The sequence below is a fragment of the Dermochelys coriacea genome, chromosome 3 (genome assembly GCF_009764565.3).
Source record: "Dermochelys coriacea isolate rDerCor1 chromosome 3, rDerCor1.pri.v4, whole genome shotgun sequence".
NCBI lineage: Eukaryota > Metazoa > Chordata > Testudines > Dermochelyidae > Dermochelys > Dermochelys coriacea.
In genome coordinates, this window is record NC_050070.1 from 45,519,455 (window position 1) to 45,543,485 (window position 24,031).

At 45.0% G+C, this 24,031-nt stretch overlaps 1 protein-coding gene and 1 long non-coding RNA gene across 2 annotated transcripts; one reads left to right on the forward strand and one right to left on the reverse strand.

Annotated features, from left to right (window-relative positions):
* Positions 1–1,143: 1,143 nt before the first annotated feature.
* On the reverse strand, positions 1,144–22,104 carry LOC119853014 (glutathione S-transferase-like). Its single transcript, XM_043510363.1, is given in 7 exon segments — positions 1,144–1,603; positions 2,287–2,418; positions 9,472–9,613; positions 11,916–12,048; positions 17,304–17,355; positions 18,344–18,450; positions 22,076–22,104. Coding segments are annotated over 6 exon segments (669 nt in total). The 5' UTR covers positions 18,431–18,450; positions 22,076–22,104; the 3' UTR covers positions 1,144–1,480.
* On the forward strand, positions 9,610–11,168 carry LOC122459254. Its single transcript, XR_006279799.1, has 2 exons — positions 9,610–10,198; positions 10,246–11,168. It is a non-coding gene; the product is annotated as an uncharacterized LOC122459254 (long non-coding RNA).
* Positions 22,105–24,031: the final 1,927 nt, after the last annotated feature.

Sequence of the window (24,031 nt, forward strand, 5' to 3'; positions counted from 1 at the left end):
CTGAGTAGGAATAGCCCTTGCAGGGTTAGTTTATTACAAAGGAAAGCTCCAGCATCTCTCCCCACGCTCACGTCTAGGTGTCACACTCGCATATCTCATTATGCCTCCCCTCAGCTTTCAGCCCCCTCTGGCTTCAGCTCTCCCACTCAGAATCAGCAGGCATCTCCCTTGGCTGCTCTCAGACTGCAGCCCTCTCAGGCCATGGTATTCTGGTTCAGGAAGCTCAGCAGGCTTCACCCTCTGCTGCTTCCTGCCCATTCCTTCCTCCTTCCAGGGAGGGGCTGCATAGCTTTTGCAGGTTTTCCCAGGGCAACTCTCTTCTGTACCTTCTGTTTCTCCTGTGTTCAGACAGCCCTCATCTGCCCCTTCCTCCCTCTAGAGCCCAGGTGCTCTCTTAAGCCTAATTGGAGATCAACTGACCAGACACGTGCACTGGCTTCTTCCCTCTTCAAGGGATGTTGCTGTCACAAGGTGATACTAATACTTCAGAGGCCAGCAGCCATCACATCTCTCCCTTCACCCACCATCTCTTCAAAATGGACTAGCAGTGGGGAACTGAGCTCATTGGGAAATAGTAACATCCTCCCCTCGCCCACCTTGGCAAGGTGAGGAGTCAAGGACAATATGCAGCATGGCTGGCTGTTCCTCCAGTCACTCATCTCCCCTTAGAGTTGCCTCATGATGGGCTAGGAATGTGGTAAAAGAAGAGCATAAACATCTGCCAGCTTCCTTTGCGACTCAGTCATGTGTTGTATTTAATAAGTTTGGTATATTTGCGAACAAAACATTTAAAATGAGAATTTAACCCAAATTTTGAAAACTTCAGAGATTCAAATGGTTTTTCATTTCTGCTTATAAAATACCAATTACTATAGAGTTCTGAGCTCAACATATTTCCTTGTGTATGGGAAGTACTTCACGCAACAGAAAAGGTATTAAAAGCTTTCAAGGACATTGGCAACTGGGAGCACCAGTGTGATCAAAATCCAACTGCCATGAAATACTAATGGAGGTAGCGTGGTCCAGCGGGTAGGAAAATAGAGAGGAAATCAGGGATCAAGCACACCCACTTTTCTAAAGCACTTCAAGAGGTACAGCTGTACGTACTAACCTACATCTGTTACTAATAAATGAACTCCAACAGAAAGCAATGAGTGTTTTATTTCAAGTAAATGTATCTTCCAATTACAAGATTTAACAAGTTACCCTAGTGTACAATACATTGTAATCTAGTTATAGCTATTGCAGTGACACTTTTAAAGTGTTATGTTTCTGCATGCTAGCATTTAACATGTCTTGCTAAAAACTTTCAAAATCCAGTTTCACAGACTAAAGCCAAGAAGAGCCCATTATCATCTAATCTGACTTCCTGTATAGCTCAGGCCATTAAATGTTTGAGTTATGTGAAGTTTACAGCTATATTAAGCCTGGATGAGCTACTATACTGTTGGTGCAGTGATTTTTAGTAGCCACATAGTGATTAGATGTTGAATATTTTCTTCACCTGTGCAATGAGCTCGTCATCTGCTGGTGATTTCCTTTGGCTATCAGGCTGCAAGAATTTCTTAATTGTGGGCATGTTGCTTATTCTTCCTTTAAAAGCCTAAAAGAAGAAGCAGTAAAAAGCCTTTCAGATTAAGGAAATGACATTCAACTTCATAGATTAAAATTCACAATGTATTTAACAAAAAATTTGCATGAGCAAAAAAAACACACAAAACAAAACAATTGGTAGCTATTTGTGGCCAGATTTCCAGAAGAGGTCAGTACTAGAGCTGGCCAGAGGATGACCGTTCCTTTTTGTGGCAACTTTCAAAATTTCAAAATTTGTTTTGTTCCCGATTGTAACCTTTCTAAGGTGTTCACACAAATGAAATTATGTTAATGTCTGTTTTCAATTTGGGGAGCAACAGCATGGTGATTTGGGCACCAGCCTAGGACCTAGAAGACCCAGGTTCAAGTCCTTGCTCTGCTTTGAGTTGATCAGAGCAAGGACTTGAACCTGGGTCTTCCACATCCCAGGCCAGTGCATGAGAGTGTCTCCCTCTAAAAAACTGTCTTCATCAAAATTGAAACATCTCTGTTAAGCATTTTGGCTTCAATGCCGTGTTTTTTTGCTGAAAATGTTCTGAGCAGCTCAACTCTTTCCACAGCATCTCCCACTGAGAATAATGAGAGCTCAAGTGCTCCAGTGGCTCCAAGGGCTTAAACATCAATACTTTACATTGGACAACATAGTCTGAATATAAGTGTTTGTTCCTTGGTGAGATCAGGTGATTCAGTTACCTGTAACTGAGGGTATGGGGAGAGTATATCAGGCTTGCACTCTTCTGCCATTAAAATGGCCTCAAGCAGATGGACATCCGCCCAGCTAAATTGATTACCAACAAGAAACTGCTGGCTATGGTCCTTTAAAACCTATGGAAGATGAGAAAACAGAGAGGTGTAAGGGGTACAAATGGGAAATAGCTTACTTACTTGGTTAGATATGGATTTGTCAGGACTAGTCCAAGCAAGAGGTCTGAGATGATAAGTAGAGGATTGTGGGCAATCAGAATGCAAAGCCATTTAATTTAAATTGGGTCCACGATTCAGTGTATAATCTCTCCTAGGTCAGGATAATTGCAGGACTTCAGTCCCCAAGAAGGAGATTCATGGCAATGGTGCAAACAGAAGGATTATTTGTAGAAATGGTTAAGAAATAGCCTGATTTTGTAGATTTCCAAAAAAAACATTTGATAGTGTAGCTAGAGAACCACCATAGTAAATAGTATGAATCTATGGAGTCTCCAACAAAATCATCAAAATTATTTAAAACTTGTATCAAAACACTCAGTGTGAAGCAAAGATAAACCAGGAGCTAACAGACTGTTTTAATGTTAACATTGGTCTCAGACAAAGTAATACCTTGTCCCTCATCTTGTTTGGAATTGCTATTGAATTTAAGTAACAGATTGTCACAGTATGGAAATGAGCACTGCATGGATAAATGGCAAGCTTGGAGATTTAGACTTTGCAGATGACATCTGTCTTCTAAATGAGACAGCTGAAGATAGACAGCCAAAGACAGATGGTCTTGCAAGTTCTGCCAAGCAAACAGGTCTTATCACTAAATCAAAGATGGAAGTTATGAAAATTAATTTACCTACAATGATTTTCTGTACTTGGAAGGTGAAGCCTTAAAAACAGTCAATAAGTTGACTAATCCAGGCAGTATCACTCCCAGTACTGGTGACTGTGTTTGAAATAGAATCCAGAATAGGTTAAGCAAGTGCTGTATTTGAAAGTCTCAAGTCCAATGTGGTTAACAAAACAAACGTAGGTTTCAGAGTAGCAGCCGTGTTAGTCTGTATTCGCAAAAAGAAAAGGAGTACTTGTGGCACCTTAGAGACTAACAAATTTATTAGAGCATAAGCTTTCGTGAGCTACAACTCACTTCATCGGATGCATTTGGTGGAAAAAACAGAGGAGAGATTTATATACACACACACAGAGAACATGAAACAATGGGTTTATCATACACACTGTAAGGAGAGTGATCACTTAAGATAAGCCATCACCAGCAGCAGGGGGGGGAAAGGAGGAAAACCTTTCATGGTGACAAGCAAGGTAGGCTAATTCCAGCAGTTAACAAGAATATCAGAGGAACAGTGGGGGGTGGGGTGGGAGGGAGAAATACCATGGGGAAATAGTTTTACTTTGTGTAATGACTCATCCATTCCCAGTCTCTATTCAAGCCTAAGTTAATTGTATCCAGTTTGCAAATTAATTCCAATTCAGCAGTCTCTCGTTGGAGTCTGTTTTTGAAGCTTTTTTATTGAAGTATAGCCACTCTAAGATCTGTGATCGAGTGACCAGAGAGATTGAAGTGTTCTCCAACTGGTTTTTGAATGTTATAATTCTTGACGTCTGATTTGTGTCCATTCATTCTTTTACGTAGAGACTGTCCAGTTTGGCCAATGTACATGGCAGAGGGACATTGCTGGCACATATCACATTGGTAGATGCGCAGGTGAACGAGCCTCTGATAGTGTGGCTGATGTGATTAGGCCCTATGATGGTATCCCCTGAATAGATATGTGGACAGAGTTGGCAACGGGCTTTGTTGCAAGGATAGGTTCCTGGGTTAGTGGTTCTGTTGTGTGGTGTGTGGTTGCTGGTGAGTATTTGCTTCAGATTGGGGGGCTGTCTGTAAGCAAGGACTGGTCTGTCTCCCAAGATCTGTGAGAGTGATGGCTCGTCCTTCAGGATAGTTTGTAGATCCTTGATGATGCGTTGGAGAGGTTTTAGTTGGGGGCTGAATGTGATGGCTAGTGGCGTTCTGTTGTTTTCTTTGTTGGGCCTGTCCTGTAGTAGGTGACTTCTGGGTACTCTTCTGGCTCTGTCAATCTGTTTCTTCACTTCAGCAGGTGGGTATTGTAGTTGTAGGAATGCATGATAGAGATCTTGTAGGTGTTTGTCTCTGTCTGAGGGGTTGGAGCAAATGCAGTTATATCGTAGCGCTTGGCTGTAGACAATGGATCGAGTGGTATGATCTGGATGAAAGCTAGAGGCATGTAGGTAGGAATAGCGGTCAGTAGGTTTCCGATATAGGGTGGTGTTTATGTGACCATCGCTTATTAGCACCGTAGTGTCCAGGAAGTGGATCTCTTGTGTGGACTGGTCCAGGCTGAGGTTGATGGTGGGATGGAAATTGTTGAAATCATGGTGGAATTCCTCAAGAGCTTCTTTTCCATGGGTCCAGATGATGAAGATGTCATCAATGTAGCGCAAGTAGAGTAGGGGCATTAGGGGACGAGAGCTGAGGAAGCATTGTTCTAAGTCAGCCATAAAAATGTTGGCATACTGTGGGGCCATGCGGGTACCCATCGCAGTGTCGCTGATTTGAAGGTATTCATTGTCACCAAACGTGAAATAGTTATGGGTGAGGACAAAGTCACAAAGTTCAGCCACCAGGTTAGCCGTGACAGTATCGGGGATACTGTTCCTGACGGCTTGTAGTCCATCTTTGTGTGGAATGTTGGTGTAGAGAAGGATTCTGGGTGGACTCCTCCTGAAGGTCGAAACAGCAGCCTGGATTTCTACATAGAGTGCTTCCGCCGACGTGCACGAGCTGAAATCGTGGAAAAGCAGCATCACTTACCCCATAACCTCAGCCATGCAGAACACAGTGCCATCCACAGCCTCAGAAACAACTCTGACATCATAATCAAAAAGGCTGACAAAGGAGGTGCTGTCGTCATCATGAATAGGTCGGAGTATGAACAAGAGGCTACTAGGCAGCTCTCCAACACCACTTTCTACAAGCCATTACCCTCTGATCCCACTGAGAGTTACCAAAAGAAACTACAGCATTTGCTCAAGAAACTCCCTGAAAAAGCACAAGAACAAATCCGCACAGACACACCCCTAGAACCCCGACCTGGGGTATTCTATCTGCTACCCAAGATCCATAAACCTGGAAATCCTGGACGCCCCATCATCTCAGGCATTGGCACCCTGACAGCAGGATTGTCTGGCTATGTAGACTCCCTCCTCAGGCCCTTCGTTACCAGCACTCCCAGCTATCTTCGAGACACCACTGACTTCCTGAGGAAACTACAGTCCATTGGTGATCTTCCTAAAAACACCATCCTAGCCACTATGGATGTAGAAGCCCTCTACACCAACATTCCACACAAAGATGGACTACAAGCCGTCAGGAACAGTATCCCCGATACTGTCACGGCTAACCTGGTGGCTGAACTTTGTGACTTTGTCCTCACCCATAACTATTTCACGTTTGGTGACAATGTATACCTTCAAATCAGCGACACTGCGATGGGTACCCGCATGGCCCCACAGTATGCCAACATTTTTATGGCTGACTTAGAACAACGCTTCCTCAGCTCTCGTCCCCTAATGCCCCTACTCTACTTGCGCTACATTGATGACATCTTCATCATCTGGACCCATGGAAAAGAAGCTCTTGAGGAATTCCACCATGATTTCAACAATTTCCATCCCACCATCAACCTCAGCCTGGACCAGTCCACACAAGAGATCCACTTCCTGGACACTACGGTGCTAATAAGCGATGGTCACATAAACACCACCCTATATCGGAAACCTACTGACCGCTATTTCTACCTACATGCCTCTAGCTTTCATCCAGATCATACCACTCGATCCATTGTCTACAGCCAAGCGCTACGATATAACCGCATTTGCTCCAACCCCTCAGACAGAGACAAACACCTACAAGATCTCTATCATGCATTCCTACAACTACAATACCCACCTGCTGAAGTGAAGAAACAGATTGACAGAGCCAGAAGAGTACCCAGAAGTCACCTACTACAGGACAGGCCCAACAAAGAAAACAACAGAACGCCACTAGCCATCACCTTCAGCCCCCAACTAAAACCTCTCCAACGCATTATCAAGGATCTACAACCTATCCTGAAGGACGACCCATCACTCTCACAGATCTTGGGAGACAGACCAGTCCTTGCCAACAGACAGCCCCCCAATCTGAAGCAAATACTCACCAGCAACCACACACCACACAACAGAACCACTAACCCAGGAACCTATCCTTGCAACAAAGCCCGTTGCCAACTCTGTCCACATATCTATTCAGGGGATACCATCATAGGGCCTAATCACATCAGCCACACTATCAGAGGCTCGTTCACCTGTGCATCTACCAATGTGATATGTGCCAGCAATGCCCCTCTGCCATGTACATTGGCCAAACTGGACAGTCTCTACGTAAAAGAATGAATGGACACAAATCAGACGTCAAGAATTATAACATTCAAAAACCAGTTGGAGAACACTTCAATCTCTCTGGTCACTCGATCACAGACCTAAGAGTGGCTATACTTCAACAAAAAAGCTTCAAAAACAGACTCCAACGAGAGACTGCTGAATTGGAATTAATTTGCAAACTGGATACAATTAACTTAGGCTTGAATAGAGACTGGGAATGGATGAGTCATTACACAAAGTAAAACTATTTCCCCATGGTATTTCTCCCTCCCACCCCACCCCCCACTGTTCCTCTGATATTCTTGTTAACTGCTGGAATTAGCCTACCTTGCTTGTCACCATGAAAGGTTTTCCTCCTTTCCCCCCCCTGCTGCTGGTGATGGCTTATCTTAAGTGATCACTCTCCTTACAGTGTGTATGATAAACCCATTGTTTCATGTTCTCTGTGTGTGTGTATATAAATCTCTCCTCTGTTTTTTCCACCAAATGCATCCGATGAAGTGAGCTGTAGCTCACGAAAGCTTATGCTCTAATAAATTTGTTAGTCTCTAAGGTGCCACAAGTACTCCTTTTCTTAAAACAAACTTAAGATCTTTGAAAGCAAGATCCTCCAAATGGAGAAGAGTCCATCCAGTGCAAACTGAATATCGTTCAGTGCAGATGTATGTGTGACATATTCAAAGTAAAATGGACTAAAAATAAGTAATGAAGAGATCCTAGAATGGGCACAACTAACTACAACAATACAAGCAGTAAGGAAGAAGAGCTTGACTTATTTGGGAAACTTTGCCCAAAAGGAGGTTACCTAAACAAGCACTATTTGGCAACTCCGGGCAAGAGTGAGAGAGGCCAACCTAGAGACACATCATCATTGGTATCATCATAATAGCTGAAGTGGCATTATTACATCTCAGTAAAAAAGACCTGGAAAAGTGAACCCAGGACATGGATGATTGGCGCTGTTTGACTTCGAACGTATGCAGCACATGGTGCAGGAAGAATGATGAGGATGGTGATGACTGAATTTCTTGCATATTGCGAACACTGATTTTGCTTGTGCAAATCTGAGGTTCTGCTGAGCAGACATCATGTGAAGCTGCATAATTGAGGTTTTGCATTCTTACTGACAAATCCACTCTTGGGCATTTCTGCTTTACATGTGACACTTCCTGTACAACTCTCTTCCAATCAGTTCTCCATGAACTCCTGCTGTGTGCATCTTTTGTACAGTGCCCAAAGATTTTAGAAAAGGCTGTATATTTGTCTACAGCTCAAGAGTAAATAAAGAGATAGAACTCATGTACCAAATCCTGAAAAATTTACTCAAATTTCCTCATTACTCCCAAGGTGACTTCAATGGGAATTTTAGTAACCATAACTAGGGCCCTACCAAATTCACAGTCCATTTTGGTAAATTTCAGTCATAGGATTTTTTAAATCTGAATTTTCACAGTGTTGTAACTCTGGAGGTCCTGACCAAAAAGGGATTGTGGGGGGTGGCGCAAGGCCATTGTAGAGGGCTCACGGTATTGCCTCCCTTACTTCTGAGCTGCTGCTGGTGACAGCGCTGCCTTCAGAGATGGGCAGCTGGAGAGTGGTGGCTGCTGTCTGGGAGCCCAGTTCTGAATGCAGCTTCACTGCCAGCAGCAGCGCAGAAGCAAGGGTGGAATAGTATGGTATTGCCACCCTTACTTCTGCCCTGCTGCTGGAGATAGGTCTGACCCAGCCCCAAGAGCAGCCCATGCAGGGGAAGAGGAAGTCCTGTCCCTCTACAGCCTGGGTGGGGCTAGCAGCTGGAGCCTGGCACATGGTAAGAGGCCCCAGCCAGGGCGCCTCCAGCCCTGCTCCTCTCCAGCACTTGGACGTTAAAGGGGCCTCGGGGTGTGTGTGTGTGTGTGTTGGGGGGAGACCACAGCACCCTAAGTGGTCACCCACCCATAATGCTGGCCGTGCCCCCCCCAAATGATGATCCCTATACCATGCCACCCTCGCTTCTATGCTCCTGCTGGTGGGAGCTCTGCCTTCAAAGCTGGATGCCCAGCCAGCAGCCACTGCCCTCTGGCCACCCAGCTCTGAAGGCAGTGCAGAAGTAAGGGTGGGAATATCACGACCCCCCTGCAATAGCCAGATTTCATGAGGGAGACGAGATTTCACGGTCCGTGACACATTTTTCACAGCCATGAATTTGGTAGGGCCCTAACCATGACAAATACAAATAAATAACAATTTTGCTTGAGTAAATGTTGTAGGATTAGCTATTAACACTTCTGAATCACAACTATATTTAATTCAGAACAGCAGAAACACATGAACTTCTTGGAAAAATATACCCTGATATATGCCCTCAGGACTGTATCCCAGCCATTGATGTGCATGCATAGACCACTGTGGTGCTAGCGAAGAGTCGATATCACTGTGTTACCATGGTCTAAACTACTTTAGAAGAGCTGGATTCTGCCATCCCTGCTCACAGTGAATTTCATCCTACTCTGTGAGTGGTCCTACTGAGGTCAATGGGGGGTCTCCATGCCAGAATCAGCACCAGGTTGTTTGGTGGCCCCCATTCTAAGAGGTCCCCAAGCGGTCCTGGCGTCCTACAACTCCACCTGCCCTGTGAACATTTCCTCCTATGCAAGGGAAATTTCAGCAAACACCATCGTATAAATTGTTCTTCTCTATGATCTGTCATGTCTGAACTGTTGCCTCACTGTCACTTACCTTTTCATAGACTGGGAAGTATCTGGTTGTGGCCCTCTAGATGATTAAGGCAAAATTCTTCTCCTTTGCCTCGGGCGGTTGGAAAGGGAGAAATATGATCATTCCCATCAGATCTGTTGTTCCTTCCACATACATATCAATCCTGAAACAAATGGTTTTTATTTTCCATTTAGAGGAGTCCATTTATTTCTGAACACTTGACTTTTGTCCATTCAGCTTGTTATTTTATTGTAGTGCAATGGCAGCAGTACTCAGGAGGCTAACTCAGCCATTGCACTACAACAAAATTGATTTGACCTCTTGACCTTTACCTGTGCTATTAGTAATACTTTAGATTAGAGGTTTTCAGTCTTCGTTAATATGAGTAATAATATAATATAATAACATGCTATGAAAGAGAGATTGTCCCTGTGGCAAGAACAGCAATAGTTTACATGAAGTGTAATATTAGGAACATATCTATGTATTTTTAGTTGTGCTATTCAAAAGCTGTTTACATTCTGAAATTCAAAAAAAAACAAACAGGAAAAATTTCCTCACTGTTTTTCAACCAGCTACACTGCTGGTCAAAAAAACTTTTTGAATTTTGACAATAAATGGGAATTTTGGAAGAGGTTTTCACCCTTTGTTTTCTCTCTTTCAACAAGCTCCAATTTTTAGCAGATTTTTTTTTTTTAGTAGCAGGAAACAAAGAGGCAGCAGCAAGAGATATATATAAAACCTAAAGGTGATTCTCAAAATGTTCTGTAAAGCTCTTGCTGGTTATATATGTAGAGCTCTACAGAACATTTTGAAAATCAGCATCTTAGATTTTTGACAACAATAATGCTGAACAGGTAGCAAATGGTGGAATTTAGATTTACATGATCAATCCTATTCTAGTCAAGGGTAGAATACAGCCTTCAGAATTGTTAATTTGTTGGTAATGATGTTGAAAGAGTCAGAGCCGAAACTGAGTTCACAAGCCAGGGGAGGGTTGCAAGGAAGGCTTTCCTGGTAAAATGAACACACTTATTTGTATATAATTGATGCCACAAATATTGACCCCATAAAAGGATTCCCACTGAGTTAATTTTCAGGAGAAAGCACACTTAATATGTTCTCTCAATACTGATGTTTTTGTTATGACTTTGTTAGGAGGGGTGAACAAGGAAAATTTCGTTGCTCACATATTAAGCTATAGCACAGCAGTTCTCAAACTGTGGGTCAGGACCCCAAAGTGGGTCACGACCCAATTTTAATGGGGTCACCAGGGCTAGCTTTGACTTGCTGAGGCCTGGGGTCGAAGCCAAAGCCCAAGGGCTTCAGCCCTGGGTAGTGGGGCTCAGCTTACAAGCTCCCAGCCTGGGGCTGAAGCCCTTGGACTTCGGCCACCCACCCAGGGCAATGGGGCTTGGGATTTGGCCCCACCACCCAGGACAGTGGGGCTCAGGCAGGCTAGGACTTTGGCCCCACCTCCTGGGGTTGTGTAGTAATTTTTGTCAGAAGGGGTCACAGTGCAATGAAGTTTGAGAACCCCTCCTAATGCTGCGAAACTAGAATTCTTATATACGATGAAGTCCTTGTCTAAGCAACAGAGTATCTGAACATTGTTTTGCTTTAGGAGATTGTATAGTGCATATGTACAAACAACAATCTATGGTAATTTTTAAAGTGTACAGAAGTTTTCGGCTGAAACTGGCTGTTTTTAAATTGGGCCAACAGGCACAAACACACCCCAGGCTTCCTCCAAAGATTAACTTCTCTGAATCGTTATCATTAAATGGGAAAGAAATCAAAGTAAGTACCAAGGCATATGAGGCCTTTATTATTATCTCATTAAGGATTGGAAATTGCCTCAGGAACTTAACGTGCTTCTGGTCTCTATACAACTTAAGAAACTCTGTGGAGAGCCTTAACAGCATCATCAATTTGTTCATGTTCATCAACAGTCATAGGGAACAAGTATTTAATTATGGGCTCTTCAATTTAGCAGAGAAAGGTACAACATGATCCAATGGCTGGAAGTTGAAGCTAGACAAATTCTTACTGGAAATAAGGTGTAAATATTTTTAACAATGAGAGTAAGTAACTATTGGAACAATTTACCAAGATTGTGGTGGATTCTCCATCACTGGCACTTTTTAAATCAAGATTGGATGTTTTTCCAAAGGATGTGCTCTAGGAATTATTTGGGGAGGTTCTGTAGCCTGTGATATACAGGAGGTCAGAAAAGATCACAATAGTCTCTTCTGGCCTTGGAACGTATGAATCTACCAGCTAGATAATGATCATGAATCAAAACTCTGGGTTTGAGACATCAATGGTGTTTTGAAAGGTTTATAATTTTAATATATATGCAGGGGAGAAGGGGGTTAAATTTCAAAGCAGTATTCTTCTTTATCTATTTCAGGCAAATGTTCAAATAAAGATAGTGTATATTAATAAGGGTCGTGTTACAGTACAGTGCTCTCTCCCTCAGGTCCTTCCCATAGAGGTTGTGTTTCCCTGCTATGTAGCTGAGAATGGCTCTGGTCTGCACCATCTTCATCCCGTCAATTTCCACCATGGGCACTTGTTGAAACAGCAGGGCTCCATCTTTGGAAAGGAAAAGAAGTTAAGTCACTCAATCCTCACAAACTGTTGTATCATTGCATGGATCTGAGAGAAAACACCTTATAATTTACATGGACATTTCCAGTTATATTAGAGAGATCCTAAGCTTCTATTGTCAGAGTGAAGGAATATGCAGTACACCTCTCACGCAGGCCATATCACATTAGAGAAGTTGTCTCATGAACAAAACTCCCCTCCCATTGACAATCCAGATTAAGCCAAACAGAAGAAAGTTGTTCTTAAAATATGACTGTCCAGACCGTGGCTCTCAACCTATTTACCAACGTGGGTTGTCTGTGCAGCTCTCTCTGTTATGTGGGCCACATCAACGAGTATATATATATATATACACACACACACACATACACACACACAACCTGTACATCTACAAAAAAAAATAAGGTTTAGTATTTGTAAAATGACAGCAATACCATGCAAATCGATATAGTACCTTTCTTTTCAACACTGGCAAATATCTACCAAGAGCATTTTAAATTAGCAAAATAAGTCAAAACATCAAACTGTTAAAATTAATTAATTTACTGAAAGGGTGGCATGGCATGATATAATCCCACTCTCACTTCCGCTCTGCTGCTGGCAGCATAGCTGGGCTGAACGCCTGTAGAGCATGGCTGCGGAGCCTGTCTGCAAAGATGGGGAGCCCTACCTGGTGCAGGGCACCCCCCACCCAAGGGCTGCCCCTACAGCCAGGGAATGCTCCCCCATCATCCAAAGCCCCCAAACACTGGGATGGCAGACATGCCTGCCCTCCAGAGACAGGGTGCCCTGTCCAGGGCAAAAAGGCCCTCCCAGGTACGGCCCCCCCCATGCACCTGCCCCAGCCCCCCCAAGGACTACCTCACAGCACTCAACCCACCCCCACCCCCACCCAGGGACTGTGCCCAGTATCTAGCCCCCATCCAGAGACTGTGCCCCAGACACCTAGAGTCTGTCCCCCATGCAGTGGCTGCACCCCCCTGCCTGAAGCCATAGCTCCCTGCACTCCTCCCAGTGCCCCTGGCCCACTCTCCCTGTGGCCCTAGCCCCCCTGCATCTCCCTCTCAGCACCTGCTGTCCACCATCTCACCTGTATGTAGTTCAGCTTGGCAGCCCACCCTGCCCCTGCAGTTCTAGTGCCAGGGAGCCTGCTCCAGCCAGGGTCATTGGATTCACAATCCTACTGGGGTAGGAGGAGGGAGCTGACACCTGAGCCTGGTCTCGCACCACCCCATTTTTGCACCCGCTGGGGCAGGTGCCCCTCCTGCCCCACCCTAGTTACGGCACTGAGGATGTCACACGGGCCACAGCTGTGTACTGATTGGGCCGTAAGTGGCCCACAGGTTGTGAACCACTGGTCTAGACACAAACTTGCACCAGTTTAAAAACTGCATCTTTAAGGGTATGTCTACACTACAAAATTATGTCTAATTTATAGAAGTTGATTTTTAGGAAGCGATTTTATACAGCCGATTGTGTGTTGTCCCCACTAAGCGCATTAAGTCAGTGGAGTGCGTCCCCAGTACTGAGGCTAGAGTCGACTTTTGGAACGTTGCACTGTGGGTAGCTATCCCACAGTTCCCGCAGTCTCTGCCACCCACTGGAATTCTGGGTTAAGCTCCCAATGCCTGATGTACCCAAAACCACCCGCGACAATGTTTTTGCCTCATGTTGTCAGTCACCCCTCCCTCCGTGAAAGCAATGGCAGACAATAGTTTCATGCTTTTTTTCCACGCGGGCACCATATTGCTTTCAGCGACGGTGCAGTAGGACTGCTAACCGTTATCATCCACCGTTTCCGCTGCCACTCTGCTCGGCTGCTCTTGTCTCACCATAACACGGCAAGCATGCAGCCCACTCAGTTGTTGTGTCCTGGCAGCAGATGGTGCACTCGGTCTGCAAAACTGGTCATCCAACCACTGCTTCCCCTGCAACTCTGCTCTCCTGCAGACGCCAGACCATGGCAAGCATGGAGCCTGCTCAGATCACCACGGCAGTAACGAGCGAGCATCGTAAACACCTCGCTCATTATCATGCAGTATATGCAGAAACAGACCCTGCAAAAGCAGGTGAGGAGGCGATGGCAGCACGGTGACGAGAGTGATGAGGACATGGACACAGACTTTTCCCAAAGCACGGGCCCCAGCAATTTGGACATCCTGGTGGCAATGGGGCAGGCTCATGCCATGGAATGCCAATTCTGGGCCCGGGAAACAAGCACAGACTGGTGGGACCCCATAGGGTTGTAGGTCTGGGATGATTCTTAGTGGCTGCGAAACTTTCGCATGCGTAAGGGCACTTTCATGGAACTTTGTGACTTGCTTTCCCCTGCCCTGAAGTGCAAGAATACCAAGATGAGAGCAACCCTCACAGTTCACAAGCAAGTGGTGATAGCCCTCTGGAAGCTTGCAACGCCAGACAGCTGCTACCGGTCAGTTGGGAATCAATTTGGAGTGGGCAAATCTACTGTGGGGGCTGCTGGGATCCAAGTAGCCAATGCAATCACTGAGCTGCTGCTATCAAGGGTAGTGACTCTGGGAAATGTACAGGTCATAACTAGATGGCTTTGCTGCAATGGGATTCCCTAACTGTGTGGGGCCATAGACGGAACGCATATCCCTACCTTGGGACAGGAGCACCAAGGCAACCAGTACATAAACCGAAAGGGGTACTTTTCAATGGTGCTGCAATCACTGGAGGATCACAAGGGACATTTCCCCTACATCAGCATGGGATGGCCAGGAAAGATACATGATGCTCTCATCTTCAGGAATTCTGGTCTGTATGAACAGCTGCAGCAAGGACTTACTTTCCATACCAGAAAATAACTGTTAGGGAAGTTGAAATGCCTATAATTATCCTTGGGGAGCCAGCCTACCCCTTAATGCCATGGCTCATGAAGCCGTACACAGGCACCCTGGACAGTAGTCAGGAGCTGTTCAACTATGACTGAGCAAGTGCAAAATGGTGGTAGAACGTGCATTTGGATGTTTAAAAGTGCGCTGGCAAAGTTTACTGACTCAGACCTCAGCGAAACCAATATTCCCATTGTTATTACTGCTTGCTGTGTGCTCCACAATATCTGTGAGAGTAAGGGGGAAGACGTTTATGGCGGGGTGGGAAGTTGAGGCAAATCAACTGCAGCCAGACACCAGGGCAGTTAGAAGAGCACAGCAGGGCGTGTTGCGCATGAGAAAAGCTTTGAAAACCAGTTTCATGGCTGACCAGGCTACAGTGTGACAGTTCTGTTTGTTTCTCCTTGATGAAAACCCACCCCTTAGTTCACTCTACTTCCCTGTAAGCCAACCACCCTCCCCTCCCTCCTTCAATCACCACTTGCAGAGGCAATAAAGTCATTGTTATTTCAAATTCATGCATTCTTTATTAATTCATCACGGGAAGGAGGAAGGACAAGGCCACACTGCACTTCAAAACTTATTGAATGCCAGCCTTCTGTTGCTTGGGCAGTCCTCTGGGGTGGACTGGTTGGGTGACCGAAGGGGCACCCGACCGCATTCTTGGGCGTCTGGATGAGGAGGCTATGGAACTTGGAGAGGAGGGCGGTTGGTTACACAGGAGCTGCAGTGGCGGTCTGTGCCTTTCCTGCACCTCAACTATACACCGGAGCATATCAGTTTGATCCTCCAGTAGCCTCAGCATTGCATCCTGCCTCCTTTCATCATGCTGCCGCCACCTTTCCTCTTGATCCCGCCACTTGTCCTCGCGTTCATTTTGTGCTTTCCTGGATTCTGCCATTGTCTGCCTCCATGCATTCTGCTGGGCTCTTTCAGTTTGGGTGGACTGCATGAGCTCAGAGAACATTTCATCATGAGTGCGTTTTTTTCGCCTTCTTGTCTGCACTAGCCTTTGGGATGGAGATGCTAGTGGCAGCGTTGAAACATTTGCAGCTGATAGATAAAAACGGATGTTGCTTGAATGCCAGCAAACACCGGGACCACACGCTGCCATGCTTTCTTATGCAATGATTCCAGACTATGTGCTACTGGCCTGCCATGGTAAAGTGTCCTACGATGGAGGATGCAGTAAGGCTGCCCTCCCCAGAAACCTCTTGCAAAGGCTTTGGGAGTACCTCCAGGAGAGCTTCAACTGAGATGTCCCTGGAGGATTTCTGCTCCATCCCCAGACACGTTAACAGACTTTTCCAGTAGCTGTACTGGCTGCAAAATCATCCCAAGTCTTCAGGACAAATTAATCATTAAACACACTTGCTTTTAAAGCATGTATTATATTTACAAAGGTACACTCACCAGAGGTGCCTTCTCTGCCTTCAAGGTCCAGGAGCCTGGGTTGGGAGGGTACTGTCTCCAGGGTGATAAACAATTCCTGGCTGTTGGGGAGAGCGGTTTCTCTGCTTGTCTGCTGTGTGCTATCTCCTCCTCCTCATCTTCCTCATCCCCAAAATCCTGATCCCTGTTGCGTGAGACTCCCTTGCAGGAATCCACGTACAAGAGTGGGGCAGTTGTAGGGGCACCCCCTAGAATTGCATGCAGCTCATCATAGAAGTGGCATGTCTGGGGCTCTGACCCCGAGCGGGCATTTTCTTCTTGGGTTTTTTTGGTAGGCTTAGCTGAGCTCCTTAAGTTTCACGCGGCACTGCTGCAGGTCCCTGTGATAGCCTCTGTCCTTCATGCTCTTGGAGATTTTTTCAAATATTTTGGCATTTCGTCTTTTGGAATGGAGTTCTGATTGCATGCATTCATCTCCCCATACAGTGATCAGATCCAGTACCTCCCGTTCGGTCCATGCCGGAGCTCTTTTGCGATTCTGGGACTCCATAGTCACCTCTGTGACCTCTGATGAGATCTATACGGTCACCTATGCTGATCAGCTTGCCACGCTGGCCAAACAGGAAATGAAATTCAAAAGTTTGCAGGGCTTTTCCTGTCTACCTGGCCAGTGCATCTGAGTTCAGAGTGCTGTCCAGAGCGGTCACAATGGAGCACTATGGGAAAGCTCCCGGAGGCCAATACCGTCGAATTGCATCCACACTAACCCAAATTCAACCCAGCGATGACAATTTTAGTCGTAATCCCCTTGTCAGGGAGGAGTACAGAAATCGATTTTAAGAGCCCATTAAGTCGACAAAAATGGCTTCATTGTGTGGATGGATGCAGGGTTAAATCGATCTAATACTGCTAAATTCGACCTAAACTTGTAGTGTAGACCAGGGCTAATTTAAATCAGTGCAAGTTTGTGTCTGGACTAGGCCCTAGATTCACCCTTGCGTAACTTTTCTAAGTCTTCCTTTGTTTCCACAAACTCTTCTTCAAACTGTAAAACAGAAATAAAGGGCGTTGATTGTTATATTTCATGGATCATGAATGAACAATTAGTGGATATTTGCCTTTGGGTACTTTATTTAAAAAGCAGCTGATGCTACATGGAAAATGTTGAGAAACTACAAAAGACAATTCTGCCTTTATGTTTCTTGCCTTGATTTAAAAAATAAAAACAAAAATAAAAATAAAAGACATTTGAATGAGAATAGGATCTTTGTTGCTCCATAACTTCTTCTCTAGCAGCTTATCTCCCACAGTAACATACATCACTGCAAGTCATAAAGAAGATTTTTCACTTGAAGCGTTGAGAAAGCCAAAGAGGAAAATGAATTCCTAGGAAATAACAATAATTGTAAGCAAATATTCAGCACAGAAATTAAGCCATATCATGCCACACTTTTGCTTGATGTGAATCAAGGTAGTTTGGTTGACTTCGGGAGAGCTATAGAGTTTATACAAGTTTGAGGATCTGGACAAAAAGTATACAAAATTATCTCTAAACAAAATGCTTTTCAAAGTTATTCATATGGAGTGACTGGGTCTTTAAAGCAAGAGTAAATGAGAGACAATTGCAAATAGCAAACATTCAAAAGAAGCTGGAGAGATTCCTGACTTTGAACAGCAGCAACACTCCAAGATCTCTTCAGATTAATTTTTCTGAATAAGACGACAACCAAGGATAGTTTCTCCTTGGAAATAGAAACCCCTGTTATTGCAAAGAATGAAATGAATACATTCTACAGGACACGAAATGCCAGTTTCACTAATATCCTTGCTGAATAATATTAGGACCGTGTAAGTAATATATAGACAACTGACATGCAGAATTTACATCCAGCTTCTTGTGACTCTTGTACACGTTGGTGTAATCACTTGTGTGTTAGGAGATTGTGCTAACAACTAGTCATTAGTCATATTTTCAAAATAGAAGAGTCATTTCAACCATTGATTAATCTGATCACTTTATGAGAAATACAAACCTCAACCCCAGCTGCTGCTAACAGCCATCGGATAGATTCCATTTTACCTCTTCCTTTAGCGTAGTGCAGTTTGGGTTTTCCAGCCATGTTTTCAGATTTCTTGTTGCCTGACAAATACAGCAAAGGAAAATTATTTAAAAAGGAAGTATTTAATTTCAAGGGGGAGGATTTTGAATTTTACCTGCCAATGCAATAAATATTGCTGAGTGTCTTGCAATGGAGATGCACATGAGGAAGAGAGAGGTAATCATGACCCAAATATCTGGGCGTGAGTCATACAAACCCTATATGGGCTCAGTGGAGAAAGAGTACCGTCGGTCTGTTTACTGAATGGAAGAGTGAACTGTTTTATAGGGAATCATGGAGCTAATGTTGAACTGGCATTGTCTTATTGATCTGCTTTTTTAAAATTATGATTTATTAGCAATAAGGCAGCAGTGACAGTTTTTATGCCTCTGTGACATTTGGGGATGCAATCTAAACCAGCAAGTGGTTATACCACCGCCTGCCCTACAACCCTGGGTGCATTAAATGCTCTACTGGTACGGTTTACAGCCCAGACACCAACCGCTAGCAGACAAGGAGGCAATCCCCTGAGTGTCGGTATATTTTGCAAAAAGAAAAGGAGTACTTGTGGCACCTTAGAGACTAACAAATTTATTTGAGCATAAGCTTTCATGAGCTACAACTCACTTCATCGGACGCTGTAGCTCACGAAAGTTTACGCTCAAATAAATTTGTTAGTCTCTGAGGTGCCACAAGTACTCCTTTTCTTTTTGTGAATACAGACTAACACGGCTGCTACTCTGAAACCTGGTATATTTTGCAGCTCTGATTCAGCACCCTGACTCGAGCAGCGTGCCTACCACACATCAGTCCCATAGGTTAAGTGATACCAAGTAGAAGTAAAAAGGGTTAAGAGAGGGTTACAAACAAACAAAAGTAGGAATGTGCTTCTAAAACTAAAACTTAATTTCAGCCAGTTACAATCTTTGCCTAAGCAGGTTTTCCCCTATAATCAATTTTACAGATGGGGGAAATCTGCACCACTGTGTGCATGCAGAATTCATGTCTCCTACAGATTTCTTTGCTTCCCTGGATAAAAAATGACTTTCTGATGGGGAAGCAAAGGGAAGCCACAAAACCATTCACATGCCCCTCCACAGCAGCACAGACACGTCCTTTTGGATGCCCAGAAAGGGCGGGAGGGGAGGGACAGAAGGAAAGGATGCTCACGCCTGGGCCAGGTCACACCCACCCCCATCCACCCAACCCCCATGCATTTGGACCCCTCCCATGAGCCTCACCCCCCCATACCCAGAACCCCCGCCCACTAAGTCCCCTGTACCCAACCCCCAACCCTGCTGAGCCCCACCTGCATGTGGTCCTCCTGCTGAGTCCCAACCCCCCTGCATCCAGACCCCCCATATCCAGAAACCCCCCTAAACCCTCCCACACCCAAACTTCCACCCTACCAAGTTCCACCCCCCGCACCCAGAACCCCACACCGAGCCCTCTGCTCCTGACCCCAACCCCTGCACCCAGACCACCCCCAGCTAAATCCCCATCACTCAAACCGCCACCCTGAGGAGCCACACCCCCTATGCACCTGGACCACCCTGACAAGCCCCCCCACACCCAGACCCCCACCCCACCAAGCCCCAAGCACCTAGACCCCCCTGCTAAGCGCCATTCCCCCATACGCAGACCCCCCGTTGAGTCCCAGCTACCTTCACCTGTATCCACCTGCAGAGTCCTATTGACCCTGTACCCAGAACCCCCCCAATGACCCCGTATGCCCTCAGATCTCCCACTGAGCCATTCGCACCCAGATTGCCCACATAGAACCCTCTCACCCCACACCTGGATCCCACCACACTTGGATCTTGCCAGGCTGAGCCTGCCTGCCCATACTTGGTGTCGAGGGGCTTGGACCCCAAGGTGTTTCTGGGGCAGGCCCAGCTCTTGCGCTGTGTCATGGTTGAGTGCAGCCTCACCATCAAGTCTAGGTCCCAGGGAGGGCAGGGGGGCTGCAGAGTAATCTTCTACCTCCCTGTAGCCAGTAGCCAGTGCTCCCCACTGCTGGAGCCTCCACATTTATTTATTGACAAATAAAATTTGTAGAATTTTAAAATATTGTGTGCCAAAATTTTTATTTTTGGAGGGCAGAATTTTTTTTGGGGGGTGGGTGCAGAATTCTTTTAGGAGTAGCAAACATGACAAGAATTGCTAACACAGTAGTGAACCACAAATGGTCCTCTGTGTTACAGCCACCCACTAGTGGAAAAGTCTCTAGATTGAAGAAGAACTGTAGAGCTTAAGTATCTGTGAAATTATTTAAATACATTGAAAAAAAAATAATTTTCAACTCAGCCTTCAGCGCTCACTTTGACCTTATATCCTGAGCAGATCTGTAGGTTGTACTTGGATAAACTACTTAGTCCTTCAGGCTCCAGCCAAAGGCCAATCAATCCCCTCCTGGGATCTAGGCTATCCAGTCTCAGCCGCCCAACCTATAAGCCAGTACCTGATCCAACAATGTTTAAATGTGGCTTTGGGACTGGGCTTTGACCCTTTTGGTCTTGCTCTGTAACTCTGCATCTTTTTCACCAATCTGTTCTACATCTACAGCTAAAGCAAAGGCAGCTGCATGCACCGTCCCTACCACTTCTATAAACACCAAGTGGCAGAATACTTAGGACACCTATGCAGGGATAGCTTCACTCACACCCTGTGGTTCCCATTTGTCTCACTTCTCATCTGATATCTCAGATATCACCAAGGGGCAGCACTGAGCCTACAATACATTCAGTAGTTTTCAGTTTTGTTAACAGTGCTCATCTCACGGCAGCCTTTGCATTCTGCCGAGTCTCCTCTCCAAGGACACAAAGGAAAAGATCTGGAACCCTTGAGGATGACCAGCCTTAAGGCTGAGGGCAAACTTGACACATTGTACGCAATGTAAATGAATTACTCAGTTATTAGAGACAAAGTTTAATTATTTATGGAACAGGTTTGCAACAATTTTTCAATCTCTTATCGGGCCCAAAGGTTAACTCTGTAGCAGAGAATCAGAAAAACACCAGTGAAATAGAGGCCATGAACAAAAGAGCGCATGCCAGTTGGGTGGTGGAGTCTTTTGCATCATTGGCTGTCCCTACCCAAGTCTCCCCATTGGATGTTTTCCTCAACAATTTCCAAATTAATGACTACTGCAAGCACTAGAAATTTTGCCTGAGTAAAGACAACAGAATTTGGCTCTCCCAGCCTCTATTTGCTTTTCATTCTTTCTGTGTTTTCCTCTGCTGATACCCTTCTTTCCTGTTTCCTAACAGCCTGCCTGAAACCACACACACCCAATTGCTTCTTCCCTACCCCCTCTCCTAGGCCCTAGATCCTCTTGTTCTCATACACCCTGCTTGCACGCACCCAAGGCTTCATTGAGCAGCAAACTGATGCTACCAGAGAGCAAACTGTACTTATCGGTTGAGCTCTGCCCTCTTTGCCTCCATCTGTTCAAATTTGAACAACAGAATGCAATTAAGAGATAGAGCATTTACAGTTTGTTAATTTCAATCCCCTCTTCCCCAGGAGTAGTGAAGGGGAAGTCAAATTAACACTTAGACACAAAAGCATGTTAATATCAGGTGGCTGCTCCACTCAGAACAGCTGGGGAGTGGAACAGAGCAGTGGGAAAGAAATCTGAGCTGAAAAAGAAGTGCCTGTACTTACACAAGCAGTACTTACCCAATCCAGTTTCCTGCAGGGGGAAATCAACCTGGAAATGAGTCTATTTGCAAGGGGCCTATGTCAAGGCAGCTTTGGAACACACAGGAATTATGCAAATTGTCTTGAAATTGCCTCACTCCATGATTGGTTTAGGTACCTCCAGCCTGAACATCTGATCATGGTTTATAGTAGCAAGGCAGTTAAGTGACTCTGTAGCTACATTTTGTGATGGATACATGTTTTTAAAACATTAATAATATAAGAGAAGTTAAACCATTGTTAAGTTGCCTTTCACTTGATAATAAGATACTAGACATAACCTTTATATTTTGAAAATCTCAGAATTTCCTATCTATTCTAACGCGATGTATTTTCTGTGTCTCAACCAGCATTGCCAGACTCTCAAGGTCCCAGATTCCACTCTGATTGTTAAATATAATTCACACATACCTTTTTGTTTAACCTAATTTAGGTTCTGATCCTGCAATAAGCTCCACACAGGTGGACCCTCATTTATACAAAGGCCATTGCGTCGCCTTATTCCATCTTTCTAATCAGGTGTAGTGTTCAGAGTAGCTTTTATATTGTAATGCAGTATTCATTAACAAAGCCTTACGAGGGCTGTTCAAGCAGACTGATCACATGGCATACATCCCACACTAAATCAAATCTGACTCAGTCTAGAGAAGTGTGAACCAGTGAACTGGACTCTGCTGGGACTTGGACCAACAGGGTTTGGATCCAGACCACAAAGTGCGCTAATAGGATTAAGGGTAAATTACCTCTGAAGGTTTAAAACTTACAAGTGGTGATAAAAACTTAATCTCTCTTCAGATATGACTAAGAGCTACAACCATACTCCTCCCCAGGCCAAGCTGCATAGCTCCATGTCCCAACCCTGCATGATGCTGAGCCCCATAGAGTCAGTGGGAGTTGAGGGTGCTCAGCCCCTGGCAGGAGGCCCTCTGCACCACTCAGTACCAGCTGCCAAATGAAGAGTCTAGTTTTTCATCCATATAAATCTAGCCTTTTGCTTTCATGGCAGCCAAAGTGCAGTTGAGCAGTGCACAGGCGACCCTATCTGTTCATGGAGAGTAAAGTCCTGTTAGGTCAAACAGCCAAAGACAGACAAGTTAAACCTAGTGCCACTGCAGACAGTCCTAGACATGTCTGCAGAAAAGAACTATCAATATGTAACAATGTTAAACAATTCACACAATGCTGCAAGTTATGCAAAATAAATTGTCCTAAGGCCAGATTGCAATTTGGGCTACATGCCTGTGGGGAGTCTTCAGAGCCCAAACTGCAACTTCAAAGCGCTGTCTACACAGCTATTTTTAGAACCCGAGCATGAGTCAGTCAACCTGGGCTGGGAGGCTCACTCCCACAGGCTCCCGAATGTTGAGTAGATGTACCTTAAAAGTTCAGATGCCTGTGTCATGCCTAAACCCCAGGCCAATCCACAAAATGGGGAAAGAGAAGCAGGCACCTCCAAGACACAGGAAAAACAACCAATGGCCACCCCTCCCACCAGCAAAAAGAGTCCTAGTGATGACTATTTCTAATTATTACTAAAATTAGTGAGAGAACCATTTCCCCCTTCTCCTCCCCCCATCCCATTTTTATGTTATTTTATCATTTTTCTTACTTTATCCTAACATGGTGCCATAGTCCACATCTCAGGCATGTGAACTGTGAGCACTTTAGTGTGTCCCAAGTGAAAAATACCATGGCATAGTAAATCTTTTGACCAATACAAAAAACTGTCCAAGTGGCAATCCTAGATAACCACCTGCCTCATCCGTGGGGCCCAATGCAATAGATGTGCTCAGAGTATGCCTAATGCCACACAAAATGGCAGGGTCACAAGGAGGCAGCCTCTTTTGCAACATTTAGCACAGGGTACTCCACAAGAATGTGTGGGAACCCTGGTTCAATTCCCCCCCTCTACCTGATGAG